Source organism: Anopheles nili, chromosome 3 (assembly GCF_943737925.1).
Source record: "Anopheles nili chromosome 3, idAnoNiliSN_F5_01, whole genome shotgun sequence".
NCBI classification, from domain to species: domain Eukaryota; kingdom Metazoa; phylum Arthropoda; class Insecta; order Diptera; family Culicidae; genus Anopheles; species Anopheles nili.
Window position 1 is genome coordinate 25,615,682 of NC_071292.1, and position 27,125 is coordinate 25,642,806.

The following is a 27,125-nucleotide window of genomic DNA, read 5'->3' on the forward strand; positions in this document are numbered from 1 at the left end:
TCCTCAATTTTGTTCTATAAGTTTTCTTTCGAGAAAAGAAAAAACACTGTTGTGATCCAGCCGGTTTTTATGTCACCCAAAATGCCAAGAGTAGTGCACAAAAACAAAACCAAGAAAAAAAATCATACTACAAAGTTCCTGTTTCCCTTGCTTCGGTGCCAGATCGCAAAAGGGGATAGATCGGCACCGGGAGGGAAGGTTGTTTATCGGTTTGATATTTGTTACGTTCGTAATGCCCCCTATCCTGCAATCGAAAATTTCCACCCAAACTAACTTCATCAAGGATCACCCGGAACGATCCTTCAAGCTGCTTCCAATGATTGTTTCGCAATTAGCTGGATAGTGGCGCTGGCAGGTTAGCCTCGAATGGTCCAGTTGCGGACATGTCCTTGAGATGGTGTTTGCGAAAACTACATTCGAAGCAGTTCAAACCGTTCACCGAAGGGCACCGAAGCTACTGAAAGCTAGTGTGTTGTTCCCTTCCTGATGTGGTTGTTTGAAGTGTTTCTAGTTTTTGCGTCACGTGGACGTGGACGTGTTTGCTCGAGGCCACCATGTTGCGAGAGCGATGCTTCGTCTCCTCAACAATGTCGTTGGTGACACCGACTAAACAGTCTACCGATGTCCGCCGGATCCGAGTGCTTACCAAGCTTTAAAGAAGAAAAAGTAGAAGAGAAAGAATGTAAACGAAAAAACGAACAGAACACAACAAACAAAACACACTAAACCTAACGAAAAATGGTAAAAAGAGTTCCTACTAATTAAGTACACTAACAACGTTCGCACGTTTGCTGCTTGCAGCGACCGTTTCAGTTGATTTGATCATTTACAATTTCATTTAGGACCCCAAACCAGGTGTGGGGGTTGCTGGTTTAGTTCGCCTTTTGCTTTCCGTTTATGTCCTGGACTTCGATTCCATGACGTTCGGGGCGGCCCCCGGGTGTCCATTACTACAACGTTACTTTTTTGCTACCTAATCGTCGCATTTAAATCAAAGCCCTTGATTATTACGAGAGGAAAAAAACCTTAAGACCCAATATGATAAATCCCACAATCATGCGAACCTATTGCGTAAGCTTTATTTGATGAGTTTTGATGTAAGAAAAATTGTGAGTGAAGAGCAGAAAATATTAAAAAATGGTGAAAAGTAACTATTAGCTGTAGGAACCGAACCGGTGCACGTGGTCACGTGCTCAGGAGACGAGGAGCAAATGAATCCCAAACGCCCAAAAATCGATCGACCGTTTTCCAATCAAGCAAGAAACAAAGCGCAGAACGCTTTTCAACGCATCTTTTGGTTTGTCAAACATACCGGGTGTGCAGACCGGTTCGATGTACGAGCACTTTCTAACATACACGCCACCTTAAGCGCACATCACCAGAATGCAAATAAACACACATTACAAATAAAATACAGATAGAAGTAAAACGAACGGCTAAAATCAGATGGTAAAACAAATGTAAACACAGTATGAAATGGCGAAACAGGGATGCTTCTTGTTCGTGGACTAGAACGCTGCGAAGCAAACATCGCCAGAGTGTTGATGGGGTGTAGAAAACTGCAAAAGAAAATTTACGTAACCTCTTGCTGTTTGCAAGACCCCAAATATTGCCACACATTTCACCCTGAACATCTCTTTCCACCAAAACCCCTCTCATTCACAACTAACTAACTACCATTTAAAATAGCTGAAAAAAGGAGAAAGAGCCACACATAAACCTTATCTTACTTATGCTAACTATTCGAACGAATTCCAACAGAATGCATGGTAACAATAGTAACAGCATCAGCTACAAGAATACCAGCAAAACACCACAAATGAGACGATATGCGAACGGATCGGAAAAACACACACACAATTACACACATACGCAGAAAACTCTACTTACATTGTATAAGATATATTGTCAGATGTAAAAGAAGAAAAATAAACTTATTTGGTAGTCAAGATGAACGGCTTTGGATTTCTTTTTTAACTTATGACGACGAGCTTTTAAATGGCATAAATACCATATATTGTTCCTGAAATCTTTCTAGTATCTGAATCTACTGCATATGCATATCCAACTATGTATCATTGTTGCAATGTATCATCAAACTATCAGCTGTCTTAATATATGCTTAATATATGCTGAAAATCGTTTGATACCCACCAACTTTCGAATTTTCCCGCCCTAGCGAAAGAAACAACAAAAATCGATTTGAATTTGAAATGTTTCTGAAATATTTCACATACATGTGCCATGTGGTACATGTGTTGTTCATGAACACGTGTTAGGTGGAGGAAAATGCTTTCAATGCTTCAAAGTATTTGCTAGCCATTAATATCAACTTAATCTATATTAAATAAGTTTCTAAATGAATTATCAGGCACTAATAGCGTGGCACCATCCTTAACATACATTATTTTTGCATACCATTTAAAATGTACTTTTAGAAGAACATCGACCGTAACAAGAGTTTGGTAGAGCTTTTATATTGTTTAACCTCCTATTATAATACTCTTCTACCTAATGCTACTAGCACTTAGTATTCCAAAAAAAGGACTTTCAATAGTTTTCTATAAAACTGCAATAATTAAAACGGACTGGAACTTGACAGTTGCCAAACTTGAAAATGACATTAACTATGTCAAAGTTTGTGTATTTGCCCGATTGTTTTGAACGGTATTTTTGATAGTGCACAATTTTACTAATTTTCCTATCGAAAGTGAGATGTAAATCGTTTGGTTTGTTTGCACAAGTGTAGAAAATTGTTAAAACATCGTGAGAATCATGAATGAACCTCACGTATCTGTAACATAGAAGGCTGTTTCGTGGATCACCAAAGAGAGTACGTGTTTGGTTCAGGTGCGCGGAAGTTGTTGAAGAGTGCGGGCGGGGAAGAGCAAGAAAAATCGACTGCTGCGCGTCGCGTATCGTGGTGTGCCGTCGTCGGCGGTCAATGTGCGGTCGGGTGCGTGCGTTTCAATAAAATGTTTTCTATCAATTGCAGCGGACGTCGGCGAAATAATGACGAGTTCGTTTCCGTTGCATGAGTGCGTCTTTAACGGTGACACCCGTAAGCTGTCGCTGCTGCTCCGGACGCATGAAATCGCCGAGAAGGATAAACATGGTAAGTTTCCGCACGTACGACGGTTGCTCGGGCGGCCCCCAGATTTCTGTGCAAGCAGCTCTTAGCCCTGGCAAATGGGCGCACCGGGGTTGAAAAACGGCGAGCTGTTCGCGTTCATGCATCGATAAGTTCCTTGCTCTTTTATTTTGCGCTCCTATGCAACACCTCGGCGGTGAGCGGTGGGAGGATAAATTTGCGAAATGCGAGATGGCTAATGCCTTCTGTCTTATCAATCAACACCGGCAAAGTAGGCCGTAGAAAAGAGGATGATCCTCTGAAATTGTACCAGGCCAAATGCTGGCTGAAATTGGAATAGTGCACGGTACATTGTTGTATTTTCCGGCATTAGCTAGTTTGTCCTCCAAAGACACGTCTTGGGATTAAATTACCCTTTAGATAGTATACCTGCCCCGCTGTTCCTGGGAGGGTGTTCCTATATTATATTGTTTGTAAATAGATTGCTCTGCTTCCGCTACGATTAATCGTTTATATTATTCTCTCTCGTTGTAGGCAACACACCGCTTCATCTGGCGGTTATGCTGGGAAAGAAAGGTAACTATCTTGATCCGGAAGCATGTGTCCAACTCAAGCTGCAATGAGACGTTCCGTACGGAAATGTGTAATGTCCACGAGAAGGGGATGGATGCGGAATCTTTACGATAAAGAAAAAACCACCCCTCAGGATAACCCCCCGAGGGTCACATAAATTGGCAATTTTTTCGGTTGCGTGCAAACGGAACGCCACCGTTGTGACATTAATATTTAATGCGAGTGTTTCGCAATATTCGTGTCCAAAATACTGCTCTAGTTCCATAACACGTTCGTGAGTTGCCACTTTAGTACACAGCACTGCCGAATCGAATGACGAGCCGTTATGCGAGTCGCTTGAAAGTGAAACGTAAACCCGTGGTAGTGCAGGAATGCGATCAAGCCGTGACGCTCCGTTGCACTTTCTGCGATGAGCGATGAGTGATAACAGTGATATCAAGTGTTTCACACTTGAAGCTCATGTATTTTTTCTCGCTTTAGTGAAAAAAAATATGCGCCATTTCGTTGGTGGCTGGAAGTGTTTGCTTTTCTCCCTTCCGATCCATAAAAGCCCTTCATTGATAGTTATTTATTTTGGACATAATGACATACGCTTCTCAATCTATTCCATGGATCCACCAGGGGAACGGTACTGATAAAGAGCCACGAACACCCACTCATGCGGGATTCGCTTATCAGCGGGTTCTTGATTGAGGTGAACACTTGACACAGGTGACTTCCCTCGATGCACGGGAAGACTCTTTTTATGTTTCCTGCAAACAGCTAATTTCAATTGAATCGATTTGTAATGAACTCCGAACCGTTTGACCATTTGCGGTGCGTTATCTTCAAAAAACAATCTCGTACGCTTACACAACAAAAGGAAACTGGCACGTCGGACTTCTCAGAATTGGCACATGGTGCTTGGTTTATGATAAGGACTAAGACCAATCAGTGCAAGAGTACCGGAAAGCTTTTACTAAGCTCATTTTTTATCTTAGTTCGCGCTTGGTTGGCATTTATTAATTTGCAATCATATAGATGGAATGGAATATATTTCATGCGACTGTAACCTTCAATTACCTTAGAAAGTCGTAGGAAAAGCTAACAAGAAAATTATATTTCCTTATTTTTACTCTCTTTCCGGTCCTAATTTCACCCTGTGAAGTAATCATTCGCTCGTCAATTTAATTCTTTTTTTTTTATCTTTAACTCATCCTTGTTACGGTTGTGTCTTCCTTCGCGTTGGCAACGGACCCGGGAATATTTAACGCCTTTTCCTACACTGCCACTCGATTCATCTCACTCTTGCGCATGGCGGATGGCCTCCATTAGTGACTTCGGCCAGAAGGAAACGACTCGATTCTATTCGAACCCGCCAAACAGCACCGTTTGATAGTAACCTTGATTCGGTTCCGTTTCCTTCAGCTCCTTGCCCCAGAATTTTACAATTCTCCACGCTTAGGCTGAGGTTCGTCCTGTTGCCTGCGCTTTTTTCGCAACGTTAGGCAACGTGGAGCGGCACACACCACCTCTCGGTTGCACACCCGTGGGCGGCCTTCCTACTCATCCTTTATTTTTTGTATTTTTTCGCTCTTCTTTATTGATTACGCTCACGCAGATTTCCCGGTCCCGGTTCGTTGGTTCTCCTGAATCAACATTTCACCCGGCGCCTTCCTCTCGTTGCTGCTTACTCGTTTATTTATAGTCACGCAACTGGCTACGTTTCCCTGACCCGAGAGGAAACGGTTCCATCCTTTTTTGGTGTGCGAAGGAACGTTCTGCTGAGAGCGTCCCTAGTGCCTTTTATTAAATGGGCACTGTCGCATCCTCATTCGAGTATCCTTATTACATCGTTCCCGCTGGGTCGTTCCACACGCCAATCCTAACTCGTGCGGAATATAAAATATATTTTTAATCTTTGCTCTAAAATATGTAGTTTCTGCTTCGTGGATCATGGTTCTATCGTCTGATAGACCTGTTTGAATCATTCGGGTCATTAGGGTTTAAAGCATTAGCATTGCGGTTTTGCAATTGTACATTTTTTTAATTAAACCAACTATACCAGCTAATTTCAAACTTTCATTCTGATATTACGTATATGTAAAATAGATACCCCTAATAAGTTTTTGTAAAATAGATACCACTAATAATCTTTGTATGAACTGATTTATGTTGTCGAATGTTATCAAATAATAACCACTTGTTTGTGCTTACAGAATGTACCTTCCTACTTCTTGCACACGGCGCTCCAGTAAAAGTAAAAAATTTGCAAGGATGGTCTCCTCTAGCAGAAGCGATCTCCTACGGAGATCGACAAATAAGTACGGATAACGTTCTGTTTTGGAACAACCAAATGCAACGGTTCTAGACAATACAATAATCATCTGTCAACGTTTCCATTTTCAGTCAGCTCGCTGCTGCGAAAGCTGAAGCAACAGGCCCGCGAACAGATGGAGCAGCGCCGGCCAAACCTGGTGAAGGCCCTTAAACAGATGGGTGACTTTTACATGGAGCTTAAGTGGGACTTCCACTCGTGGGTGCCGCTTATCTCGCGCATCCTGCCCTCGGACGTATGCAAGATCCACAAATCCGGCTGTTCGATTCGGCTTGATACGACCCTAGTCGATTTCTCGGACATGCGGTGGGAGCGGGGCGACATTTCGTTCATATTTAAGGGCGAAAACTCTCCCAAGGATTCGCTGACGGCGTTGGACAACGAGTGCCGCTGCTACCAGCACGTCCGGCACGAGGAGACGGAGATGGAAATCGAGGACGAGGTCGACATCCTGATGTCGAGCGACATCCTAGCAGCGCAGATGTCCACCAAGGGTATTAGTTTTACGAAAGCACAATCCGGGTGGATTTTCCGCGAGGACCGCCGAGAGACAGTGGCCGGCCAGTACGACAGTGATCTCTACACGATAAACGGGCTGACGTTGGAGCAGCGCAAGCGCCGCGAGCACCTGTCTCGGGACGATCTGCAAAAAAACAAAGCTCTTATGGAGTCGCTCACGAAGGGCGGCCAGGGCCAGCAGGGCGGCAATGACCAGAATGGGGAGATTTTCCGGAGGGAATCGCTGCAACCACCGCCGAGCAGTCCCATCACCTGGGAGGAGTACATTTCTGCGGAGTCGGGTCAGTACCCGAATCTCGGGCGGGAGCTAGTGTATAAGGAATCGAGTAAAAACTTCAAAGCTACTGTGGCTATGGTAAGTCAAGATAGTTTGACAAACCCATTAATACGAAACACCTGAAATTTGAACGTTGCCTTCTCTTTCAGAGTAAAGACTTTCCACTGAGCGTCGAGATGCTGTTAAACGTGCTGGAGGTAATCGCACCGTTCAAACATTTCAGCAAGCTGCGGGAGTTTGTGACGTTAAAGCTGCCCGGCGGCTTCCCGGTGAAGATCGACATCCCCATCCTGCCGACGGTTTCGGCCAAAATCACCTTCCAAAAGTTTGAATTCCGGGACAACATCTCGCCCGACCTGTTCGTCATTCCGGAAGACTACAAAGAGGACTCGATGAGGTAAAACCGCGGTCGCCATTTTTCGCGTTCCATCTAATGCGGTGCTCTCGTTTGTTTTTTCTCTTTCTCTCTCGTTCTCTTCTCGTTCTTTTTTTATCTCTCCTATCACTCTGTTATTGTTTCCATTTGTTTTCCTCCAACCCCTTTTATTTCACCCGTGTGTGTGTATTTCTTTTATTTCTACACTTACGTCCGCAACCAACCTGTACATCGAATCACCAACGCACGACACTTCCCTCACATGCCACTAAACTGCACAACAAAATGTACGCCAACATCAACTATACCGATACACGCCTATCTGTCTCTTCTCCCCCGGGAGCCTCACCGTAAATCCGGGAGCTGCCCCAACAATGACGATCATTAACGTCTCCAGGTTTCTCATCTACTTTATAGATTTCCTGATTTATGACCTTTCGATATCGACCGAGTAAGTTCACGGTCGCTGGTTGCTGCCAGCTGGCCAGAACTTATCATGCCGCAACTGTCGTCGCCAACGTCAGCACCAGCAACCACCCGTGCCGACGGTTACCTGAGACGCTTGTCGTCAACTTCTTTGCTGCTGTCGAGCCTGCCGGATGTAGTGAAACGTTGGGCCAGATGGATTTCGATGCTGGTTTTCCTCCTCCCTGCTGGACCGCCGATTTCTCTGGTGCATGCTTTTCTTTTTTCTTCGAACACCTCTTGTCTCCCCCGGACGCAGGTGGTATCAGGATTAGTGTCTGGCAAAAGGGCATCCGGTACCGTTTAGTGGTTGTGGAGTGACCGCGCTATGCGCGCGGCGCAAAGGTATTAAAACAAAATTTTAGTGTAGTATTTTATTCCCGTACCACCCCTACGCTGTGTTTGAGGGGTTAGTTCCTGTCGCAGGGGATTCCGCGCGCCATTCAAACGCGTCGGAGTTAGCTGATTGTCTTCATTCTCCTCCCGAAACGCTCTGTATCTGCAGCGCTGTTTGGATCTCCTTTTAACTGTACAGAGAGGAAGAGGATACGTAACGCGCTACACAATTTCCAGGATGTGTGGTACTCGCAGGGTAGTTTTATGACAGTTGTTTATTGTTTTATTTTTATCTAACTTATTCTCACTGACCAATATCTACAATAGGGACAACCCGATCAATGAGACAAAAGCAATCAATAAATGTATTTCGATGAAATCTGGACAGGTCTGAACGTACATACTGATACACATTTGGACAGGTTTTCTTGTATACCGCAAAATATCGTTTAAACGGGAAACAAGAAGTAAAACAACATTCATAGAAATAACAGACGAATGCAAACTCTTGATCCAAGTCGATAGACACGAATTTGTCGTAGATTTGAGGTGTACACATCAGGCTAATACAGCCGAAGCTATACACGATGAATTTGGCAACACGCAAACATAAAACCTGTGAGGACAGAAAAACACTTTACACACAGTGAGCTAGAAGAAAATTATCCATTATACCGACGTCTAGGAAAGATAGCGTGAGATATGTAGCAGATAGTCGGTACGTAGTCACAAATCCCATCCCAGATGTCTATTACTATACAACTTCACCGTAGTACTCGATATCAAAATCGGTGGGCTAGTTGGTGTGAATATCCTTATGCCGCCCGGAAGCAGCAGGGCGTGCTTGAACGCCTGGAATTTTGCAGTCTGCTCTGTGTTCATTGTTTGTGGCCTATCTGGCATGGATCAGGCGAAAGCTAGCGCAGAAAATAGTGTAACCCAATTGTCACCATCGTGGGTTGTTGAAGAGTGAAATTAGAATGTGTGTGTTTGCGCGGAAGGACATTTCAGCAAGGCGTAGTATGAACCATAAGGGTATCGAGGTGAGCCAACCTTGCTACCAAACGGATATACATACGTTTCTAAACCAAAATCGGCAATTTGTAAGATGTTTCTTATGTGGATAAGCATAGCATGAGATCGAAGGAGGAAAACATATAAAACAAACAAACAAAAAACAAATGAACCATAAACTACCGCGAGATTTGATTGCATGATCCTTTTCTGAAAGAAACTTCAATAGAATCTTTTATGGTTTTTCGATAGATTTATATAAACCCATTTGAGTATTCTGTTTAGCCGCTCTATATCTTTCATTCTACCATTTGTCACACAGTAAATAACACGTAAATGATGTAATGCTTTTGAACGAACCACATGGAATGTGTGATGCAAATAGTTTGCCTCGAGAGCACCATCGAGCGATGCTGTAGAATTCGTATAATTACGGATCGTTATCGCTTCCGTGTTGCGGTTGTTTGTACAGATGCCAAAAATCCCACTGGCTGAGGCATGCAACCAAACCAGTGCGAGATGAAGCAATTAATCGACACGTAGTATAAACCCAAACTGCTTAATGAGACTTAATGAGTCATGTGCATGGTATGGCCAACCGAAAGCACATGCAACAGGAGAGTCGGCATTCAACGATGAAGTCAGCGTTTGAGAATAAGACATCCGTTTTCAACGTACAGTGTAAAAACACACAATTTGTCGTGTTTTTTTTTTCTAGAAATAGACATACTAAAGTAATTTTATTTAATTTTTACAACATGAACATGCTCATTACAAGCAGGCCGGGAGGAATATTTCGGAAATAATATTCCTATTCGCGTAAATTTAAACTTCACCGAAGGGCTTATCGCTAACACATTGTAATGGCTAAGTAAGGTAGAAAGGCCGAACTCCCTCCACTTCAGACACGTTTTTAGTGGTGTTTGGTCCAGCCTGGTGGCGGTTTCGGAATCGGAACCCATTCGTTCACCTGCACAGGTCCCCAGACACGCTTCCAGACGCCTACGTACACCTTCTTCTCCTGCCAGCTCTTGACCCAGCGCGGCTTCCAGACGAGCTTCTTCTTCCAGAATCCGGTCGGTTGTGGGGCAGCACTTACCACCACATGATCATGGTGCACATCGTGATGCACATGGTGCACGTCGTGATGATGCACATCGTGATGAAGGTCATGGTGAAGATCGTGGTGATGAAGATCGTGATGCAGCAACGAGTGATCGGTGGCGGCGAGGCTGTGCAGCAACGCTTCGGGGTGATGGTGCACTAAATCGTCATGATGATGATGTGCAAGTGCTTCGGTGGCAGCAAAACTGTGAAAACGACAACGAAAGGCAAGGATAAGCTAGTAAGAATCATACTAGTTCGTATCAGCGGAATATTTTACGCAAATACCCATATAATAAATGAACGAATCCAAAATACTTTTGTTCAAAAGCCTATATATAAATATTTCTTCACTCAAATTGTATCACAGCACCGGCGAGTAATTGCCAAGTTTTTCCTCTGAAATGGAAACCTCATCAACTGCTCCTTGTGAAGCAAATCCGCAATTAAGCTTGGCGCATGTTTATCAGCACAGTAAAAAGACCACTTCAGCGGCGCAAATGGATTTAAAATGTATCTTCTCCCGACCCGAAACGAGGGTACGGTCGTGCGAGAAAGATCGCTCGCAAGACTCTACCCCGGTAATTGGTAAACCCTCCATCACGCCCGTTGGCACATTGCCAATTTCCACCCACAGCGCGGCCATGGTTCGGTTTTCCGCCAGATCGGAAAGCCGGAGCGCCGCACTAAATTATCGAGGATTTCTAATCCTCTTTGAAGCGGCACTGATTTGGGTGTATGGGGGTTTTGTTTGTATGCCCTGCTCGATTGGTTGGTTTTCCGTTCCATCGAGCCAATTTACAGCCTAATTGCAGGCTAATCGGTTTCCAACCCCACCAACGTCACTGTTTACTTTAAATCCTGACGCGGTAACGAAGCCGCCCCCAGAACGGATCGGGTTTGCGAGTTTGTTTTGGCAGATGGTTTGCGTTTCGCGTAACCACGCATCCAATATGTTTGCTTTTCCCGGGTTTCGTTTGCCGGAAGGGTTAAAGGTCGGGTTTTCCCTAGTGGAAGGAGCGATTTCATCTGATCGATGATACCCTGCTGGCAGGCAGTAGACTGAAACGCCTGTTTACGCGTACGGTTCGATACGTTGACGTACGAATTTCGGTGACGGTGGGCAAGGGCAGTTGTTACGTTGAAGGTGTTGGCCGGCGAGTGAGTTAGTGCAGTCATTCGATCAACCCGAGCTAAACGAACCGTAGAACGACGAGTAAAACATTCGACTGGTTCCTTAGCATGAAAGGTTAATCGCAACAGATTGCATTTTAGAAAGCCGATTAGTGAAACTAAATTAGTTCGAATGATTCGGACATAAATACCTCTCTAAGTCACTAGCCGTAGTTACAGACAGGCTCGGTAAAATGATGGCCAACGCTGCTATGTATAGTAATGCCTGCAATTGAACCGAAATGGAGAGCGTTATTTTTCTTCAGATTATTCGAGCACGTGTTATGGGCACCTTGCTAATGGAGGCGCCTGGTCTTATGTAGAAAATAGAACGTTCTGTTAAGGTCTAGAATTTAGGAGCCAATTTCTTAGAGTGTTTATCTATTCATTTGAAACCTGTAATGCTAAATTACTTCCACCAATGTTTATCATAATCGTAAATATCTGCGAAGTTCGAATAACACTTTTGCTAATATAGTTATTATTATTATTATTTATTTATGAACGGCCAGACCGTATTTAGGTTTGAATAGTTTTTTGTGAGCTGAAAGGCATTTCCTCCCAACAGCCGCTCAGAGCATTATCCCAAAAGCTACTATAGTTAAATACACTCACTTTTGACGTCATTTTCGATAGCTTTTGAATTCACTTTCGTCGGTAGCTTTTCACTTCACCACAACTACAATGGTCAGTTCACTCCACGTTGGTGTACACCAAATTTGTACTACACGACTGATCCATCGATGAGCGTGCAGGTGGATTTTAAACCAAATGGAGCAATTGGAGACCGAGACAAATGTGTCGAAAAACGATGCACTTAATTCATTTTTCCCTCCATCAATTCCACCTCCACCAAAACGATCGCTTTTTTTTCGGTACATTACCAAGCTCGAACGTAACGAAAAGTACCTGCTAAAAATCCCAATTTTATCATACACTGCCCCCTCTCAGCTCATTGTTTAGAGTGGCAGCGGAAGTGCGATTGGAAGCATAAGAAATGGTTCAGTGCACTTACAGTGCGATACAATGCCTTACGATTACCATTTGATTCATCAACAGGTAAAACGTACATTAGTTGTATATTTATATTAAAGTAAATCAAACCCAATTATAGCACAGTTTATCGATTTCATTCTACTACACTTTTAGACATACCTTATGGTATTTTAATTTGCCTTATGTATGTTTATTTATTCATGTTCGACGGGATGTCCAACCTAATAAATGTTATAAAAACGTTTCATCTTAATGTAAAGCAACATATTTACTCTACGTAAAAATATCCCACGCTCACTTCCACACCCGTCACTGTAATTGAGTTTGAACACCGTGATGCTTGTAGTGATAACCCAATCGCAAATGGTTTTCCGATTCCCTTCGGTAGGCTTTCTTCTGCGCCTCACGCACTACGGGTGACCACGCGCTACATAATTCGTCCCATTTCGTATGCAACACGCGTATGTATACGGCGGCGTCTCACGCTCTCTTCCACTGGTTTTGATCGTAACTCGGCTCGTAAGCCGTTTAACGACAGTAACTGAATTTTTTAAACACCAACCCACGTGTCCCCAACGACTCCCCCGGGACGCGCAAGATGGGGACATAACTTACGCCATGATGGAGGGAGTTCTTCCGCCGTACACTATCGCGTAAATCACGATACACCGAACGCGGTGCGAATGCGTGTACGAGCTCAAACGAAAGTAAACGCGCAGCGTTATTTTTTACTTTGTCATTTTCCCAAAGCCATAACTTTTAGCTCATAACGATCACCGATGCGACGATCTGCGCATGCCAAGTTTGGTGTTACATTTTTCGGTTATGTCACCGTTTATGGTGCAGTGGAGTAGTTTTTAAAACTAAAAACGAAAAGAGGCACAACAAAATGGTGTAAATTATGAAGACGACCGCTTGGCCCACTAGTCGTGAGCTACTTCGATGATGGCATTAACGTGATCGCCCTACTATTTTTAATTTGGTGTTGTGTGGAATCCATCCAAGAAGGCCGATATTTTTGTGGATCCATTCGTTTTCTTTTTTTTTACCATACATACATTAACGAATTACCATCCACCATCCGCAAAAGAAACTAATTTAATACGTAACACATCCCCGTATGCATTCCAAACTCTTCTCTCGTTAGAAAAAAAAGAAACACTTCCCAAATTAATCCAATTTAAGAGTAGCAACGCGAATTCCAAACCCCTCGCCAGGCACGTTCCGGCGATGTCGTTCACATGGCCGAGGAAAACGCATGCCAAGGAGCAACACCGCCTAACGATGTGCCAAAAACAACACCCAAAATCGCTGATCGAAACACGTTTACCAATTTCACCCGGGGCCAACGTACTGCCGGAGAGCATGGGGGTAGTAAAGGGAGAAGAAAAAGAAATAAATACAACACCGAACCGATGCCAAACTCGGACCAAACGGACAGCATATGCTGCTTATGGCAGCGTGGGTTGAGTTGGTCGGAATACACGCCCTCCCGGACTATAAATAAAGCCGGTAGCCAGACAGAAAATGGGGAATGCAAAATTAAACTAAAACACGACATCAAAAGAATTTGTTCCCCAATATGCATGACTTCTCCTTAAGCTACCTGGTGTGATTTATGCGATTTAAGGAGCGGCACATTTTTTCCAGACACGCGTGGCAGATCAAAGCGCAATATCAAGATACAAGATCAGGAGAATAACGGTGGGGAGAAACACCCCGTTGCAAAATCCCAAACGATTGCACAGTTTCTTTTCAACACTTTTGGTGTGTTTTGTAGTTGTTTACTTAGCTATTCCGTTCTGAACAAAGTACGGTTATTCCCTCATGGAACTCTCTCTTCCAAACTAGGTTGCAATGATTATGTTGCGCGTGGAATCGAATTTTCAACACCGTTCGAAATGATGAAGTACCAAGCTGGTCAAAGACTTGGCGGATAGTTTATTTATCTTTTTTTTTGCGGCAACAGAGATTTATTTTTCATTGGTGAGAAAAACGTTCCCCATTCTGTGCAGCTAGATACGATATTCCGTAACTATTTTTTCTTATTTTTTTAAGATGCTCCTCATTCATTTGGAAAATGTTTAAAGCTTTATTAGAATAGGTTTGTAATGCATGAGCAATTTTTAATACTCATTTGTCCAGTCCTTCAATGATAAACATGATTTCTTAAACAAAACGTACATTGGCATTTCCTAAGTGACCAGTAAAAGCCCTCATTTGCCCTTGGCAAACAGAAGTTTACATTCGTTAAATAGCTCGACACCACGCCACAGAGGAAACACGATCTTGGCCACTTCGATTAACCCCTCCTATTCCACTTCCTCCATGTCTGTATATCACGCACTCACAGGGTTCGGAGTCACGCCTCGACCGGAATAAAGCACGTTGACAAATTGAACGCAACCGCACTCCTTCGTTTGAGCACGGTTTCGCAGTGCGAAATGGGATCGTCGCCGAATGGTGGTTGAAAACATCAGAATCACTCACCAGCGAGGATCGTGAGAGGAAAAACCTGCCGGAATTTCATTCGCCATGTTTCATTCGCGCAATTAAATTCAACCGCCCTGACAGCGAGACCGTGACCGCAATGGTCCCGATGATCGGTTTCCTGACCGGATGATCGTATTTTACGCCATCCAAAGAATGTCGTTTCGTGTATTTTTTTTTTGGAGGCTGTTAAAAGAAGCAAAAACTCTGTGGAGAAAGTTTTGCTAAAATTTATACTTAGATAACGATCCCAGAGCACTCAATCTTTCCGAGCTCGTTTGTCACGCTCGTCCTTTTTTTTTTGTGCTACCATGGACGAAAGCTTATACGCAACGAAAAACCTACGAGCGCAAGGTGAAACGGTAATCCCATTCATTAGAACGCATAACGCCACGAGAGGAGCATAAATTAGACGCAACGAACAGTGTCCATCTCGTAAAAATATCTACCTGTCAGTTTTTCTTCTGATTCGCCTCGCTCGCTTTCTGTGAGCCGCGCTCGGCCACGGGTGATAAAGCGTTTTGAGGGAAGCTTCCCGCGCCACTGCTCAAAGCAGCGTACCGAAAGCAGGCTAATGGATCGTCGAGAACAAAAGCCGACCCCGCTAAATCAGCGCAACACAAGAGGATGAAACCGACGCACTTTTCCGCCGTCCAAAGTGAATGGAAATTGGATCTCGAACTGGCAGCGATTAACATTAACAACGACGTAAAACACCGTCAACAGTTTAGCGCGCGAGAGGGAAAGCAAAACAAGCAAACCACCTCACCCGAAAAGTGGGCACCATCGAGCGCGGAAAAGCCGTGGAAAGCTGTCCGACACAACGTGAGGATGGGAACGAAAATGCCAACGAACAAAACTCCATCAACAACCCACCCTCACTCCGTCTGGCGGCTTGTAAGTCAATTTATCACCTCGCTCAACAACTGTCACGCCGGGAAATCTCGTGAAAATGAGCGCACGGAAAATTACCGCCTCGTGAGAAATCAACAAAAATACGCAACCCATACTACGCACTCTAGTAGGACGCCATTTGTAAGCCGTTCGTTGGGAGTTGCCAGCTTTTTTTTCGATGGGGATGGTTATTGGGTCTTCTTCGACATTCTGTGGGAACAATCCGGTGTCAGAACGAATACACTACAAATCGAGAAATTCGATTCCAATCCATCAATCCCGCCCGCACGGATGCTAAACCACGCGTGCCAAATCAACCCCACCAAGAAAGCCGCCTGCATAGCAACCACCCCCTTGGTTACTATGTTAAACCCGTCTATTTTGACAGCAAACCGTCAAAACAGGCACATTTTCACTAAATCCCCAAGAGGAAAAACAATACCGACGGGTAAAGTTATTAGAGAAGTTTTTGCAGAAATAGAGAAAAAATGAACGCCCCACAGAGAGGCGAGGAAAAAACTCATTTATATTCCATTGGCTCGGACGGCAGCCGTATAAACACAAACAAAGCGCACCCTGCGCATACGACCGGCCCGGTAGTAGATCATATTTACCGAGTAGATCACCATCGATCACTGTGCCGTGTGGGATGTATATCGGAGCAAAAATGGAAAACCACGGAAGCTCGGATCAAAAGAAGATGATTTGTTTGTCTGGCGATCCGCAAGCAAAACTGATGCTGACAGGTCGCGTTTGGGTTTTCCGCCGCTTCGTCGTTTGTTTGTGTTTTTCCCGCGCTACCCGTGCCGATTCCGGGGCCAACGATTTGCGCCATTTCACACGAACCGGCAGCGCGGTTCTATCGTGGAAAGCAGCCAACCAAAAATGTGCTCATTGCTCGCGTTCAGAAACGATGAGCGAATGGTATAAAAAACAAGAAAACCTCCAATAATGCTACCAAATACATATATTTTTTTTTCTTTTAAAGAATATTTTAACCATTTTAACTCCCCTCAAAAGTTCACAACTTCGTTATTTTGTAAAACCAAATAAGGTTTACGAACTATGAAAATATACTTTCATAAACAACCTTTTCTTATGTCGATTGAATTTCAAACCTATATTTATCTAAAAACCTTCGCATCTATGATCATATAAACATGGTCACCATATGGTCAATATCGAACATGTGAGAAAGGATAACGCCTGTATATTGCATTAAAAATAGTTTACTGTAAAGCACATGCAAAGAGCAATTACGAAACACAGATTCAGTTCAACGCATTGTTTAATAAAGATTTTATAAATTCTAAATTCAATAACTCAGCGTTCAAATTGTGCAAACTCCAATCTCAATATCCCCCGTTATTTCACTAAATGCATATTAGTATCGCAAGAAAAATCATTACTTGATCGTTAGTTGTTTTTATCGGCGTTAAATTTATGATTTATATTTAGTAGCTGCCTACAACGTTTTTCCTGACTAGCATTGGCGCTCCATTTAGCAGACGAGTCAAGTTTATAATTCCCACGAAATATGACAACTAGTTTCACCGATCAGGCCCTAGAAACGCCCTAAACCAACGCGTAAAGCCTTGTTCCTCTTGTAAGCGAAGGAAAAATCCCCGCACCAGTGAAAATTGCGTGGGTTCCGATTGTTTACTGTATTTATTTCGGTCGTTAACAAACGGCGCTCCATGTTTCCACAAGCATAATAACGTTAAACACGTTTCCTCCACCGTTAATCGGAATGTCCCACATTGATCTACCGGGGGACTTGTATAAATAGCATCACTCGGCGCGTTGCAGAACCGCGTCCGGAAGAGGGAAATGCTACTCGGCTTACCTGACCGTCAAACGAACGTCGAATCCACGTCGTCCCGTTGCCCAAGATGTCCAAGACGGACCTGCAACTCACGCAGCTTCCCGCACTGTTCGTCGTACCGCTGTTCCAGCTGCTCGTACAGGGTGGTTTGGGACGTTGAGAGCCGTTGCAACATTTCCACCTGCTTGGCTTCGCTCTTGGCCAGCTTGCGCTGCAGCTCCACCACGAGGTCGGTCAGATCCTGCAACTTACGCGTGAAGTCCTTCTCTAGCGCATTCAGCCGCACCTCGTAATCTCCGGTACCAGGGTTATTATCGGACCCCTTTTGTTGCTCGAGCTGACCTACTTTCTGCTCGAGAGCACTTAACCGCTCCGTCTGACCGGTGGCCAGCTGATCGAGCTGCACCTCGGTCGCGATGATGCGACTCTCTAGACTCAAGGTCACTGCAGCATTTGCCATGGATTTTCCAGGCAACATCGCAAGGGTGGCCTTTTTCTTACCCTGCTCACCACAAGCCACCTTCAGGGCAGCGATCTGCTTCGACAGATCGGTCCGGCAGCACGCCAGATCGCTCTTGAGACTCTTGATCTCATCGGCCTGCTCCTTCAGCCGCTTCTCGGCCATCTTCGATGCCTTGCTGCCAGCACCACCGCTAGCTCGCTGCTCGTACTCATCGGCCAAACGTTGCTGCTCCTGCAGACTTTTCAGGGCTTTTACTTCGCTGCTGAGCTCACCGTACGCATACTGCGTGGCGGTTAGGTTCTTGCGCACGTTGTTCAGCTCGTTACTGATCTTATGGATGTCGGCCGCAGTGTATGTGGTTTTGTGCCGGCTGAAATACGACAACCAGCCCGTGTTTTCGTACTCTTCCGGCTGCATGTTACTCATCCTCACGTGTCGGTCTCGTTATGGTACGCCACAGTACTACTTCACTCACCAACTGTTTCACGTTTTTAGTTCACCTAGTTGGTGTTCTGACCACACTTCACTCCTTGGAAAAAGCTCATAAATGCATGGCCAACTATCTTCGCCGATGAGCATAGAACAACATGATCACAAAGACATATCCCTCCCTTTTTTGGTTCATTGAAATTCGCAGATGTGAAAACATTCGCTTATTTCACTCGCTCGCAGAAGATCTCGCGCGGATGCGTACGGCACGGTTGCCGGAACACGACTACATCTGATCACGTCCGATCGGGATGAGTTTGTCGGCTGGTTTGCTTAAAAATAAACCCAGTCCTCTCCTGCAACCCAGCCGACCTGGCACGCCCAGCCTGGCGTAGGAAAAACTCCATTTTCTCTCATTCTCACGTGCCCGGTCGAAAACTACAGTCTGTAAGTACGGATAAACGGGACATTCCCAACGTTTTCCACTCATGCTAACTTTTACTCCTTATTTGTCGCCCATGCACGGCTTTACCGACAGTGCATGAAACCAAAGCATTCTGCCTTTCGGATATTGTTTCGATAACTCGCCGTTCGTTAAACATATCGTTATATGATTTTTTATTTCAAATCTTGTTTCTGCTGGTATTCGCAACTACTTATGGTGTTTTATTAGCCTGGCTTTATTTTAACAAATATTTCAAACAGTGTTTATACACTTCGTCACGTAATTGTCCTACATGAACAGAACAAAAGACTCTTAAAAACAGAAATACTATCAACGTAGCAACTTTTCCTACGCTTGAGGTATGTCGTGAGATACAAGTATGGTGTTGCAAACGGAAACACAAATAAATAGGTTATAAAATTGGTCACAAGACCCAACACAAACACAGCATTTTCACATTCTGCGAATACTAAGGAATCTCTTTGGAATCAGCGTAATGAATTTTCTTTCTTACTTGAAATAATGCTCACGCTCTAACGGTAAAGCACGTATCGAGCGACGTCATACGCCTTGCGCAGTACTGATCTCTTGCGCATCAGTATATCAGCGACTTCTTCGAATTTGTCTTCGTTTCGCGCATAATACGCGGCCGTATCCTTTTCGAGCTGTAGGATCTTTTCCTGCTGTACCTCGACCATCGATAAAAATTCAGTCAGATACGGGTTAAAGCGGAAGTAGCGCCCCGGAGGCAGCAAATCGCTCAGCACTGTGTGAGCCGCTTCCGTATCAGTGGCCGAATCAAGAATGCGAAGAAACTTCGTTTTCCACGAGCTGGAAAGCGAAGCTTGGCCGAGCATCTTGTGGCTAATGATTTTCTGTCCGTCGTTGGATTTGCTGCGCGTTCGACCCGTGCCAAACGACACTACGCATTGGATCTCGTCATTTGGCCAGAGGCATTTCGCCTCATGTATTGCGACGGCCGTTGGATTGTTATACAATATGCCGCCGTCTTGGTGCAGTTGTCCGTTTAATGGAAAATCTCCAAAATAAGCCGGGGCGGCCGACGAAGCTCGTACTACCTCCCACAGACGGGCTGTGTGATTACCCGAGTATACGGATTGTACGTTCTGGGGAAACGTGTAGTTGCGGAACACATGCGCATCGATGTACTCGTCACATACCGTCGTCGAAATGCAACAGAACTGAAGCAAAAATGCGTATACATTTCATCAAAAAATGACAAACACATTTTTTACGCTTTTATCTTCATCCCACCTTCGGCACGTTTGGAAGCATCACGGTGTCGATGATACGACGATGTCCTACGTGGCGTTTAAGCAACGTCTCCCACAGATCGATATCGTAGTAGGCATGCGACGAAACCAGGCGTGAAGCACCCGAAAGTTTATCAAATGTCGTCGGGCGGTGGAAGATTTTATATCCCATCTTTTTGTACACGTGTATTCCTTCCGTGAGAGTGAGATTTTTTTCAGATGCTGCAAGTTAATAATTTATTTTTAGTTCGTCTTATCATTCGATTTCAAGCAATATATCAAAAATACATACCCAATGCACACACCAAAATTGCTCCCGTCGAAACGCCACACACTAGATCGAACAAATCGAATATCCTACGGTTAGTGAGACGTTCCAGTTTGCGTAGCAGTTCCATAACGATTATGCCCCGCATGCCACCGCCGTCGATGCTCAAAATACGAATACCTTCCCCCGGCAAGGGTGGTACGTAGCCAAGCAGTGCTAACCCCAGCTTGGCATGCTCCGTAATTGCCGGATCAGATGAATGCTGCAGTTCCTTCAGCAACTCGATAGCGCCCTCCTCGATCGCAAACTTTTTCGCGTGGGGAAACTTTTCAAACTTTTCCACCAACTCGTACAGTACCTGACGCTGTCGATCAACTGGTATTGCCTTCCGACGCAAATCTAATAAAGCATGTCGAGTTTGCGATTGGTTGTAACGCTACAATCAAGACCAGGGTGAAAAATTCCATTCCATTAGATAATTCTGCGAGCATTTTCCCGAACGAATGTCGTTTGTTTACGTATTGCTGATTGTGGTGGTCCCATTGTTGTGGTATGGTTCGCGATACCTTTCTACCGGTGAGTATTGGAGAAAGGATACCTAATGATCGAAAGGGAAGAAATATTGAATGTCGAACACTCATTACTGCTATTTATTACTTACCAACAGCCCTCCAGCTGGACATTTTATCCCACAATCGAATCTTTTAATACATCCCTTGTAGTTCTTCTGCCAGATAACACCACGACTTTACTGCGAACTTATATTACTTTCTCGAAAACGTGGAAGTCATTGGTTTGGTCCTATATTTGCACTTTTCGAAATTTTACCTACGAGAGACGATAAACCTAAACTGACTTGTAAATTCAGTTACTACAATTTTATCATCATTCAAAGCTTGGTAAACAATTTTCACTTGTTTTGCGTGTTGCGCAAGTTTGACATAAGTGACGTTTATGACCGTATTTCCCAGCTGATGAAAATTCATTCAAATATCCAGTTAAATAAAAAAAACTTAAGATTAATGTCATCGGATATTATATTTCTTTATCATTTATACCTATTATCTATTATTTTTATAGTATTTTATGACCTCCCATTGGCTCTAGTGGTTCGCAATGGCATGCCAAGCGTGCGAGCACGTGTCACTGCTCGTCCTTCGGTTGCTGTAGATACTACTGGAGCTACATTGTCTTCTCTATTAACCTCCTCTAGCACACGCTTATTAATTTTCGAAGCGATTTTCTTTTTAGTTGATTTTGATTTTTTGCTTGCTGTCGTAGCTTCTCCCTCATCATCATTAACATTTTCCAATGCTCGTTTCTTAGCAGCTTTCCTTGTGCGTTCATTTAATCTAGCCAGATTTTGCAGTGCCTGGGCTTCCGCACTTGTCGCGGACTTAATACCTTTCGTTTTCTTTACGCTACCGATCACTTCCGAACGATTGGAGCATGCAGTAGGATTTATATTACCTTCATCGCTATCATCATCATTGGGCGGGTCTAACTGTGGCTCTACATCTTCGTTCTCTTCAATCTCCTCTCCGCACAATGTCCCATCGGTCACCGTTTTTTGAATGGCTTCAACCAACGCTGACGTTTTTATGCGAAAATCGCGTACCGTTCCCATATGCAACAGGTACGTAAGATCCTTTTTCGTTTTCTTACTGAGCTGCATTACGATTTTGTTGTACGTTTCAATGCGAAACACTAGTTTGGGAATCAGTTTAGTCTGTCGAAGCACCTTATCGCGGTTAGACTTAGCCTTGGCTGAGCTGGGAGGTTCTTCGTCTTCGTCCTGTCCAATGATGTTTTCTTCAATGAAAGGTATAAGGTCATATATCTTCGATGCGAGAGGTTTGGAAGATTTAACCACCAAATTAAACCTAAAATTGTCAAGGAAACATCGATATGTAGATGTACGCAACGCATTTGGCAAAACACAATTATCCTTCGTGCATAGTTCGCTTACTTTGTCACATCGTACAAGATCGGAACGATCGCATGTCGGGCCAAAAAGTGTTTAGTCAAGTTTGTAAGACATCCATACAACGAAAGCAGCAGCTTTATAAGGGCATCCATTATTGATCCAAGCGGAAGATTAGCATTACACAGGTGCGTTAACGACCCCAAGATATGAACCAGCTGCGAGCAAATTGACCGTTCGATAGACTTTAACAACTGAGATGCTATAACATAAAAAACGTATAAATTTGTTCAAATGATCGATTTTCTAGCCCCAATAACGTGCACTTACTCTCATCCGTATCATCCAATCCGAACATTTTCAACCGTATCATCAAACTGTTCGTACGTAAGATAAGATGCTCGATTTCTTCAATCTGCTGTCGAAAAATTGCACACAGGTAATGAAACGTTGGCTCAGCCGTCGCCGAAGTGATCGATTTAAAGTAAAATAGCGGATTTGTCTCCTCCGCAACTATTTGTCCAAATTTCAGTTCTAGCCGCATTGCTACCGAATCGAAGTAGGCCCCCGTTTGAGTACGGATGCGTAGATCAAACAATATACGATGTGCAATAGCAAACGATTTCATCTTAAGCTTCGTGTTGATGCAAAAATTTTGTAACCATTCGTAACCCTGTCTTAGATGTTCTTGTGCCATGGAATGCGACTTGTACAACAACTCAAGGCACTGTAGAAGTCCAACGACGATCTTTTCACCGACCGGTTCCGGTTCAGCTCCATCCTTGAAATATTCATCCACGATCGTTTGCAGTTGTATCAGAAGATCTTTCTTGAAGGTAGTTCCAATAGTGCAGCCTAAAATAATATTATATAACAAGTTATCATTTCACAAAAACAAAGTACAGTATATTCCGCAGCACTTACAAATCAACTGAAGAAAATCGTTAAACTTTCGTTCATATAGTTCGATGGCAGATGTGAGTCCCTGTTTCAAACAATCTACGGCGGCATGTGCTACATTTAGACCACCGTTCCCAACTAGTTCGGTAGTTTTCTTTACACATCGATCGTACACTAGTTTTGTACACTCGCACAAATGGTTAAACATGCGTTTGCTGTGGGTCACTTGCCAGTAGTCGGGCATTGTTCGTAATCCTTCCAATTTTTGGCTAGCTATCTTCAGCACATATTCCTGTAAATCACGATTACCGCGAAAGATCTTCAGATTTTCCTCCTTCGCGTAACTAGTGATTGAGCTGCATACATGCAAAACAAAATATTTCAATCATAGACGTTAGTTATAACAAAAAATCTGTCTTTGAATGGGATTCACATACTCGAGTGATATTCGAAGAATTCTCTCAACAGTGGCCAAGTCCCATATGTTTTCCGGTTTAAATGAAATTACTGCCTTCCCTGATCCAACCATTGTTGAATTGGTATTTGAGTAGTCCGAAACCTTTTTGTTACTTTTCTTCGGTTCCATTTTCTATATTAATTAAACACAAATAATTCATAATTAGACTGTAATTGCTCTACACGTCTCAGCGGGATTGGTGGATACCTTAAATTTCTCAAGACAAACTTGATGATGTTTGAAAAGACGGACAAAGTCTCTCAGCAAAATGTTATCCTGTTGCGTTTTCCATGCACAATATCCCATAGCAGCTTCGAGGATATTTAGGTATTGCATGGCAATTATGCGACTTTTTCCATCCATAGGATCGGTCTGCAAATAAAATTATTTTTACCAAATGTGACATATACAGATGCATGCTGATGTAAATCATGGAAGGATACTTACTATACCCATATCATTCGTCCCCAAATTGTCAATTCTTTCAACAATTAGCTGAAGCGATTTTTTAACAGCGTTGGTATCATGTGGCACATGATGTTGATCACAAAGTACCACACAGTGCACCATGAATGCCGTCAGACGACCTACATTGTCATATACTACTATCGGACGCTGTTCATCCGACGGTTCGTCCTCGTCGTATTCGCCCTTGTAACGAACGCTTTTGTCGAATTCAATTCGGAACGATTCTTCCGGGTTTTCACCGAAGAAGCTTTCAAAGTGCCAATCGATAAATTGCAGCACGTGCGGTAGCAGTTGCGTGTTGAATTCAGCCGCCCGTCGCAGAGCTTCATAGAGCATTTCACGTACCTCAACCGTCTGTGTGAAGCATCTGCAAAGGAACAAGCATTAACAGCAACTAAAAAGAAACAGAACATCTGTATTAAGGTACTCACTTTCGAAGTATGCCCATGATTTCTAGCGTTAACATATCGAAATGTATGTTAGGGTTGTTCGGCGATCCGTAAGCGGCTTGTGATAGCAACGACATTCCCGAAATACTTAATTGTGTATAGTTCCCGCCGGCACTTCCCATTACTGAGCGGCGAGAATTATTATTCTTTAACTGCTTCAAAAGCGAGCAAAATCCAAACACACCCATTAGACGAGTTGAAGTTTCGCTTTGGATAGAAAAAGCACAATTTTGCTAGGATCTTCGTCACATTTTGAATATGCATTACTCACCCATGGTACATCGCTTTCCGGAGAACCTCGATGTAGCGATCACGAATGGAATGCGAAATGCGCAACAAAGGGAATATAAATGCTATGAACTGCATTGCATATGTTCCGTTTATCTAGATTGAAAAAATCTTGTCAATAATGAACTTCAATTTTAAAAGTTTTTGAGGAATCTCACCAACAGCAGGTAGTCCATGATGAATTGAATCGTGTTGGTGCACTCGGAAACAGTAAGCGTGTTTGTTAGACTGAGCGTCGTGAGACAAGTATGGAACTGAGTTTCCTCCAGATCTGCAAACAGATACTTTTTTATCTTCGCTATTATGCCATTGCCGAAAATGAAACGTTTCTTAATGAATAGCTGGAAGAAGTTGATTGCAATGCCATGCAGTTTAGTCTGCTTTTTCGTCAATAATAAGGCAAATGCCAAATGGATAAGACCCGGTGTTACGACTTCTTTTCCCTCCTGACTGTTATCCGTTAGAACGCTAAACAATTGCTCTATCCGTGCAACGGTATACGTTTCAATGCGTCCTTGACACCAAGCGGATTGAGTGCACATTTCACGCTCCTTCTCGCTGATTGCTATCAGCTTTATCAGGAAGGCCATTATTGGAGACGATACGACATCGGTTGTGTCCGGTTGCCGGTTGATCCTGCTCATCGCGAGCAGTGCAGCAACAAAAAAAGGAGTAAGCAATACTTCTGGGTTATTCTGGAAAGGTTTAAACATGGCTACCGTTTGCGATTCATCAACGCGAAACTCAGTCACATTCGACAGATGGTAAAGGATTGTTTCTTCCGCTTCACGCATTTCGCTATCGGAATAACGATCTAGAAAACAATTTAAACAAAAACAAGTTAAAGTGCTTCTTAACTACTGCAACAAGTTACTCTTACCAATGCTGTCGAAGTCTGTAGTATCGCTATTCTCACTCGACAATAGTTTTTTGTAGTAATTCTTGTGGAAGTATTTTTGTAGAGCCATCAAAGGCACTACAAGCAGACTCGAGTGTTTCAGGCAAACATGAAACAACTGGCATACCAACGGAGGTAATTCCAATGGCTCAGTATGTTTCAAGCTGTCTGATATTTTCGTGACAAAAATGCTCGTTTCATCACGAGAAAGTATCAGGTCCCGAAACATGCCACATAACGGTGTAAGGATAGCCGGTTGCAGTTTCATTTTGAATATTTCCTCCAGCAACTTCTGTCGATATTCTGTCCCAGTCAGAAGCAGCCCGTTGGCGTTTAACCTTCCTGCGTTGCTACACAATTGAAGGATAGCTTGCGGTAGTAAATGTTTCCAGCTCAAGCACTTTGGATCTCCACCACGAATAGATTCAATGCATAGTTCACAAATCTCCACCATTTGCTCTGGCTTCAACGATGGCAAATCAGTTAACAGGCGCGCTATAATATCAAACATTTGCTTCGTTGAAAGCTCCACCACATTCATATGCTGAAGAACGGCCATGACTAGTTGGAAACGTTTTTTAGCGCATTGGTCAGAATGAGCTAAGCCGAGTAAAGCAAAATGCCAAAGCGTGTAACCATCTATAGTATCGATATTCGAAACAACCATATCGACGAGCTGCAACATAGCATACAAATATGTAATTTTATGTTTTACTTCACAACAAAATGATAAACGCTCTCTCACCTGCGTAGCATTGATTTTTTCCATCAATGCTTTCAACTCGACATAATTGCGTTTCTGTCCATGCTTGATGATGGTTGGAGCAAGGTTGGGAGGCATATTGCAATTATAAAACTAGTGTAGTAACTCACAAGATATAAATCCAAACAATGCACTTTACAAGACTATACAGGAATATGTAAACATTCAAATCCCGCCAACGACCTTTCGTATCGAATTATGCCGACATTTTGACATTTTGCTTGTGCCACGGTTCGCAGAGTAAACTTGCATACAATAATTTAAATTGAAGTCGTTTTATATATCATAGCTTTGATCATAAAAGAAACCTCGTTGAAATGAAATCTTTTAATAATTACTCTTAAACGAAAGAATAATAAATAATATTTTATTAATAAATTCAACAGTTGATGGCCAGGTAACAAATTATTAGTACATATTAAAATCATCATGCTGCATTGGAGTATCTATTAAATTCTTTATACTATTCTAAAATCGTTGTAGTCAGCAAAAGTGGCTCCATATGCAGTTGACTGTTGCTGCAACGTTACTGCATAGCTAGTATTGAATTTCTTAGCTGCAATACATTCAAAGACAGTAGCTAAAAGAAAAATGCTACACCTATTCACACATGGAGCAACACATGGTTGATTATGTCGGTTTCTAGATT

At 43.3% G+C, this 27,125-nt stretch overlaps 5 protein-coding genes across 5 annotated transcripts; 1 reads left to right on the plus strand and 4 right to left on the minus strand.

Moving 5' to 3' along the window:
* Positions 1-2,814: 2,814 nt before the first annotated feature.
* On the plus strand, positions 2,815-9,099 carry LOC128726857 (ankyrin repeat domain-containing protein 13C). Its single transcript, XM_053820696.1, has 7 exons — positions 2,815-2,833; positions 2,996-3,115; positions 3,626-3,667; positions 5,863-5,967; positions 6,053-6,855; positions 6,927-7,174; positions 7,571-9,099. Exons 2-7 carry the CDS (start codon positions 3,013-3,015, stop codon positions 7,584-7,586), a joined length of 1,317 nt encoding a protein of 438 aa, XP_053676671.1. The 5' UTR covers positions 2,815-2,833; positions 2,996-3,012; the 3' UTR covers positions 7,587-9,099.
* A 593-nt stretch (positions 9,100-9,692) lies between these two features.
* On the minus strand, positions 9,693-12,861 carry LOC128723941 (uncharacterized). Its single transcript, XM_053817706.1, has 3 exons — positions 12,857-12,861; positions 11,398-11,505; positions 9,693-10,278 (listed from the first exon to the last, which is right to left on the minus strand). The coding sequence occupies exons 1-3, from the start codon at positions 12,859-12,861 to the stop codon at positions 9,882-9,884; spliced, it is 510 nt and encodes a 169-aa protein (XP_053673681.1). The 3' UTR covers positions 9,693-9,881.
* Positions 12,862-17,478: 4,617 nt separating this feature from the next.
* On the minus strand, positions 17,479-18,339 carry LOC128726884 (uncharacterized). Its single transcript, XM_053820727.1, has one exon. It carries the CDS (start codon positions 18,337-18,339, stop codon positions 17,479-17,481), a length of 861 nt encoding a protein of 286 aa, XP_053676702.1.
* Positions 18,340-18,992: 653 nt separating this feature from the next.
* LOC128725679 (calcium-independent phospholipase A2-gamma-like) lies at positions 18,993-21,109 on the minus strand. Its single transcript, XM_053819441.1, has 5 exons — positions 20,991-21,109; positions 20,848-20,927; positions 20,354-20,765; positions 20,063-20,283; positions 18,993-19,989 (listed from the first exon to the last, which is right to left on the minus strand). The coding sequence occupies exons 1-5, from the start codon at positions 21,010-21,012 to the stop codon at positions 19,321-19,323; spliced, it is 1,404 nt and encodes a 467-aa protein (XP_053675416.1). The 5' UTR covers positions 21,013-21,109; the 3' UTR covers positions 18,993-19,320.
* A 304-nt stretch (positions 21,110-21,413) lies between these two features.
* Positions 21,414-26,554, minus strand: LOC128723942 (Fanconi anemia group I protein). The gene is made up of 12 exons (XM_053817707.1): positions 26,459-26,554; positions 25,696-26,389; positions 24,974-25,629; positions 24,799-24,911; positions 24,510-24,734; positions 24,058-24,445; positions 23,818-23,982; positions 23,591-23,742; positions 23,178-23,509; positions 22,584-23,108; positions 22,299-22,515; positions 21,414-22,212 (listed from the first exon to the last, which is right to left on the minus strand). Exons 1-12 carry the CDS (start codon positions 26,552-26,554, stop codon positions 21,414-21,416), a joined length of 4,362 nt encoding a protein of 1,453 aa, XP_053673682.1.
* Positions 26,555-27,125: the final 571 nt, after the last annotated feature.

What these genes read in the sequence shown, in the direction of transcription:
- LOC128725679 (XM_053819441.1), bottom strand. Translation starts at nt 21,012, where the DNA reads ATGTCCAGCTGGAGGGCTGTTG. An exon ending in ACCACCACAATCAGCAATAC is followed by an intron (nt 20,766 to 20,847) that starts GTAAACAAACGA and finishes TCTTGATTGTAG; the next exon opens with CGTTACAACCAATCGCAAAC. An exon ending in TGCTTCCAAACGTGCCGAAG is followed by an intron (nt 19,990 to 20,062) that starts GTGGGATGAAGA and finishes TTTTTGCTTCAG; the next exon opens with TTCTGTTGCATTTCGACGAC.
- LOC128726884 (XM_053820727.1), bottom strand. Translation starts at nt 18,339, where the DNA reads ATGAGTAACATGCAGCCGGAAGAGTACGAAAACACGGGCTGGTTGTCG.
- LOC128726857 (XM_053820696.1), top strand. Translation starts at nt 3,013, where the DNA reads ATGACGAGTTCGTTTCCGTTGCATGAGTGCGTCTTTAACGGTGACACC. An exon ending in GGTTATGCTGGGAAAGAAAG is followed by an intron (nt 3,668 to 5,862) that starts GTAACTATCTTG and finishes TTGTGCTTACAG; the next exon opens with AATGTACCTTCCTACTTCTT. An exon ending in CTACGGAGATCGACAAATAA is followed by an intron (nt 5,968 to 6,052) that starts GTACGGATAACG and finishes TTCCATTTTCAG; the next exon opens with TCAGCTCGCTGCTGCGAAAG.
- LOC128723942 (XM_053817707.1), bottom strand. Translation starts at nt 26,554, where the DNA reads ATGCCTCCCAACCTTGCTCCAACCATCATCAAGCATGGACAGAAACGC. An exon ending in AAAAAATCAATGCTACGCAG is followed by an intron (nt 26,390 to 26,458) that starts GTGAGAGAGCGT and finishes GCTATGTTGCAG; the next exon opens with CTCGTCGATATGGTTGTTTC. An exon ending in ATTGGATGATACGGATGAGA is followed by an intron (nt 22,516 to 22,583) that starts GTAAGTGCACGT and finishes TTTATGTTATAG; the next exon opens with CATCTCAGTTGTTAAAGTCT.
- LOC128723941 (XM_053817706.1), bottom strand. An exon ending in ACGGCTAGTGACTTAGAGAG is followed by an intron (nt 10,279 to 11,397) that starts GTATTTATGTCC and finishes TCGTTTTCACAG; the next exon opens with TTTTGCTGCCACCGAAGCAC.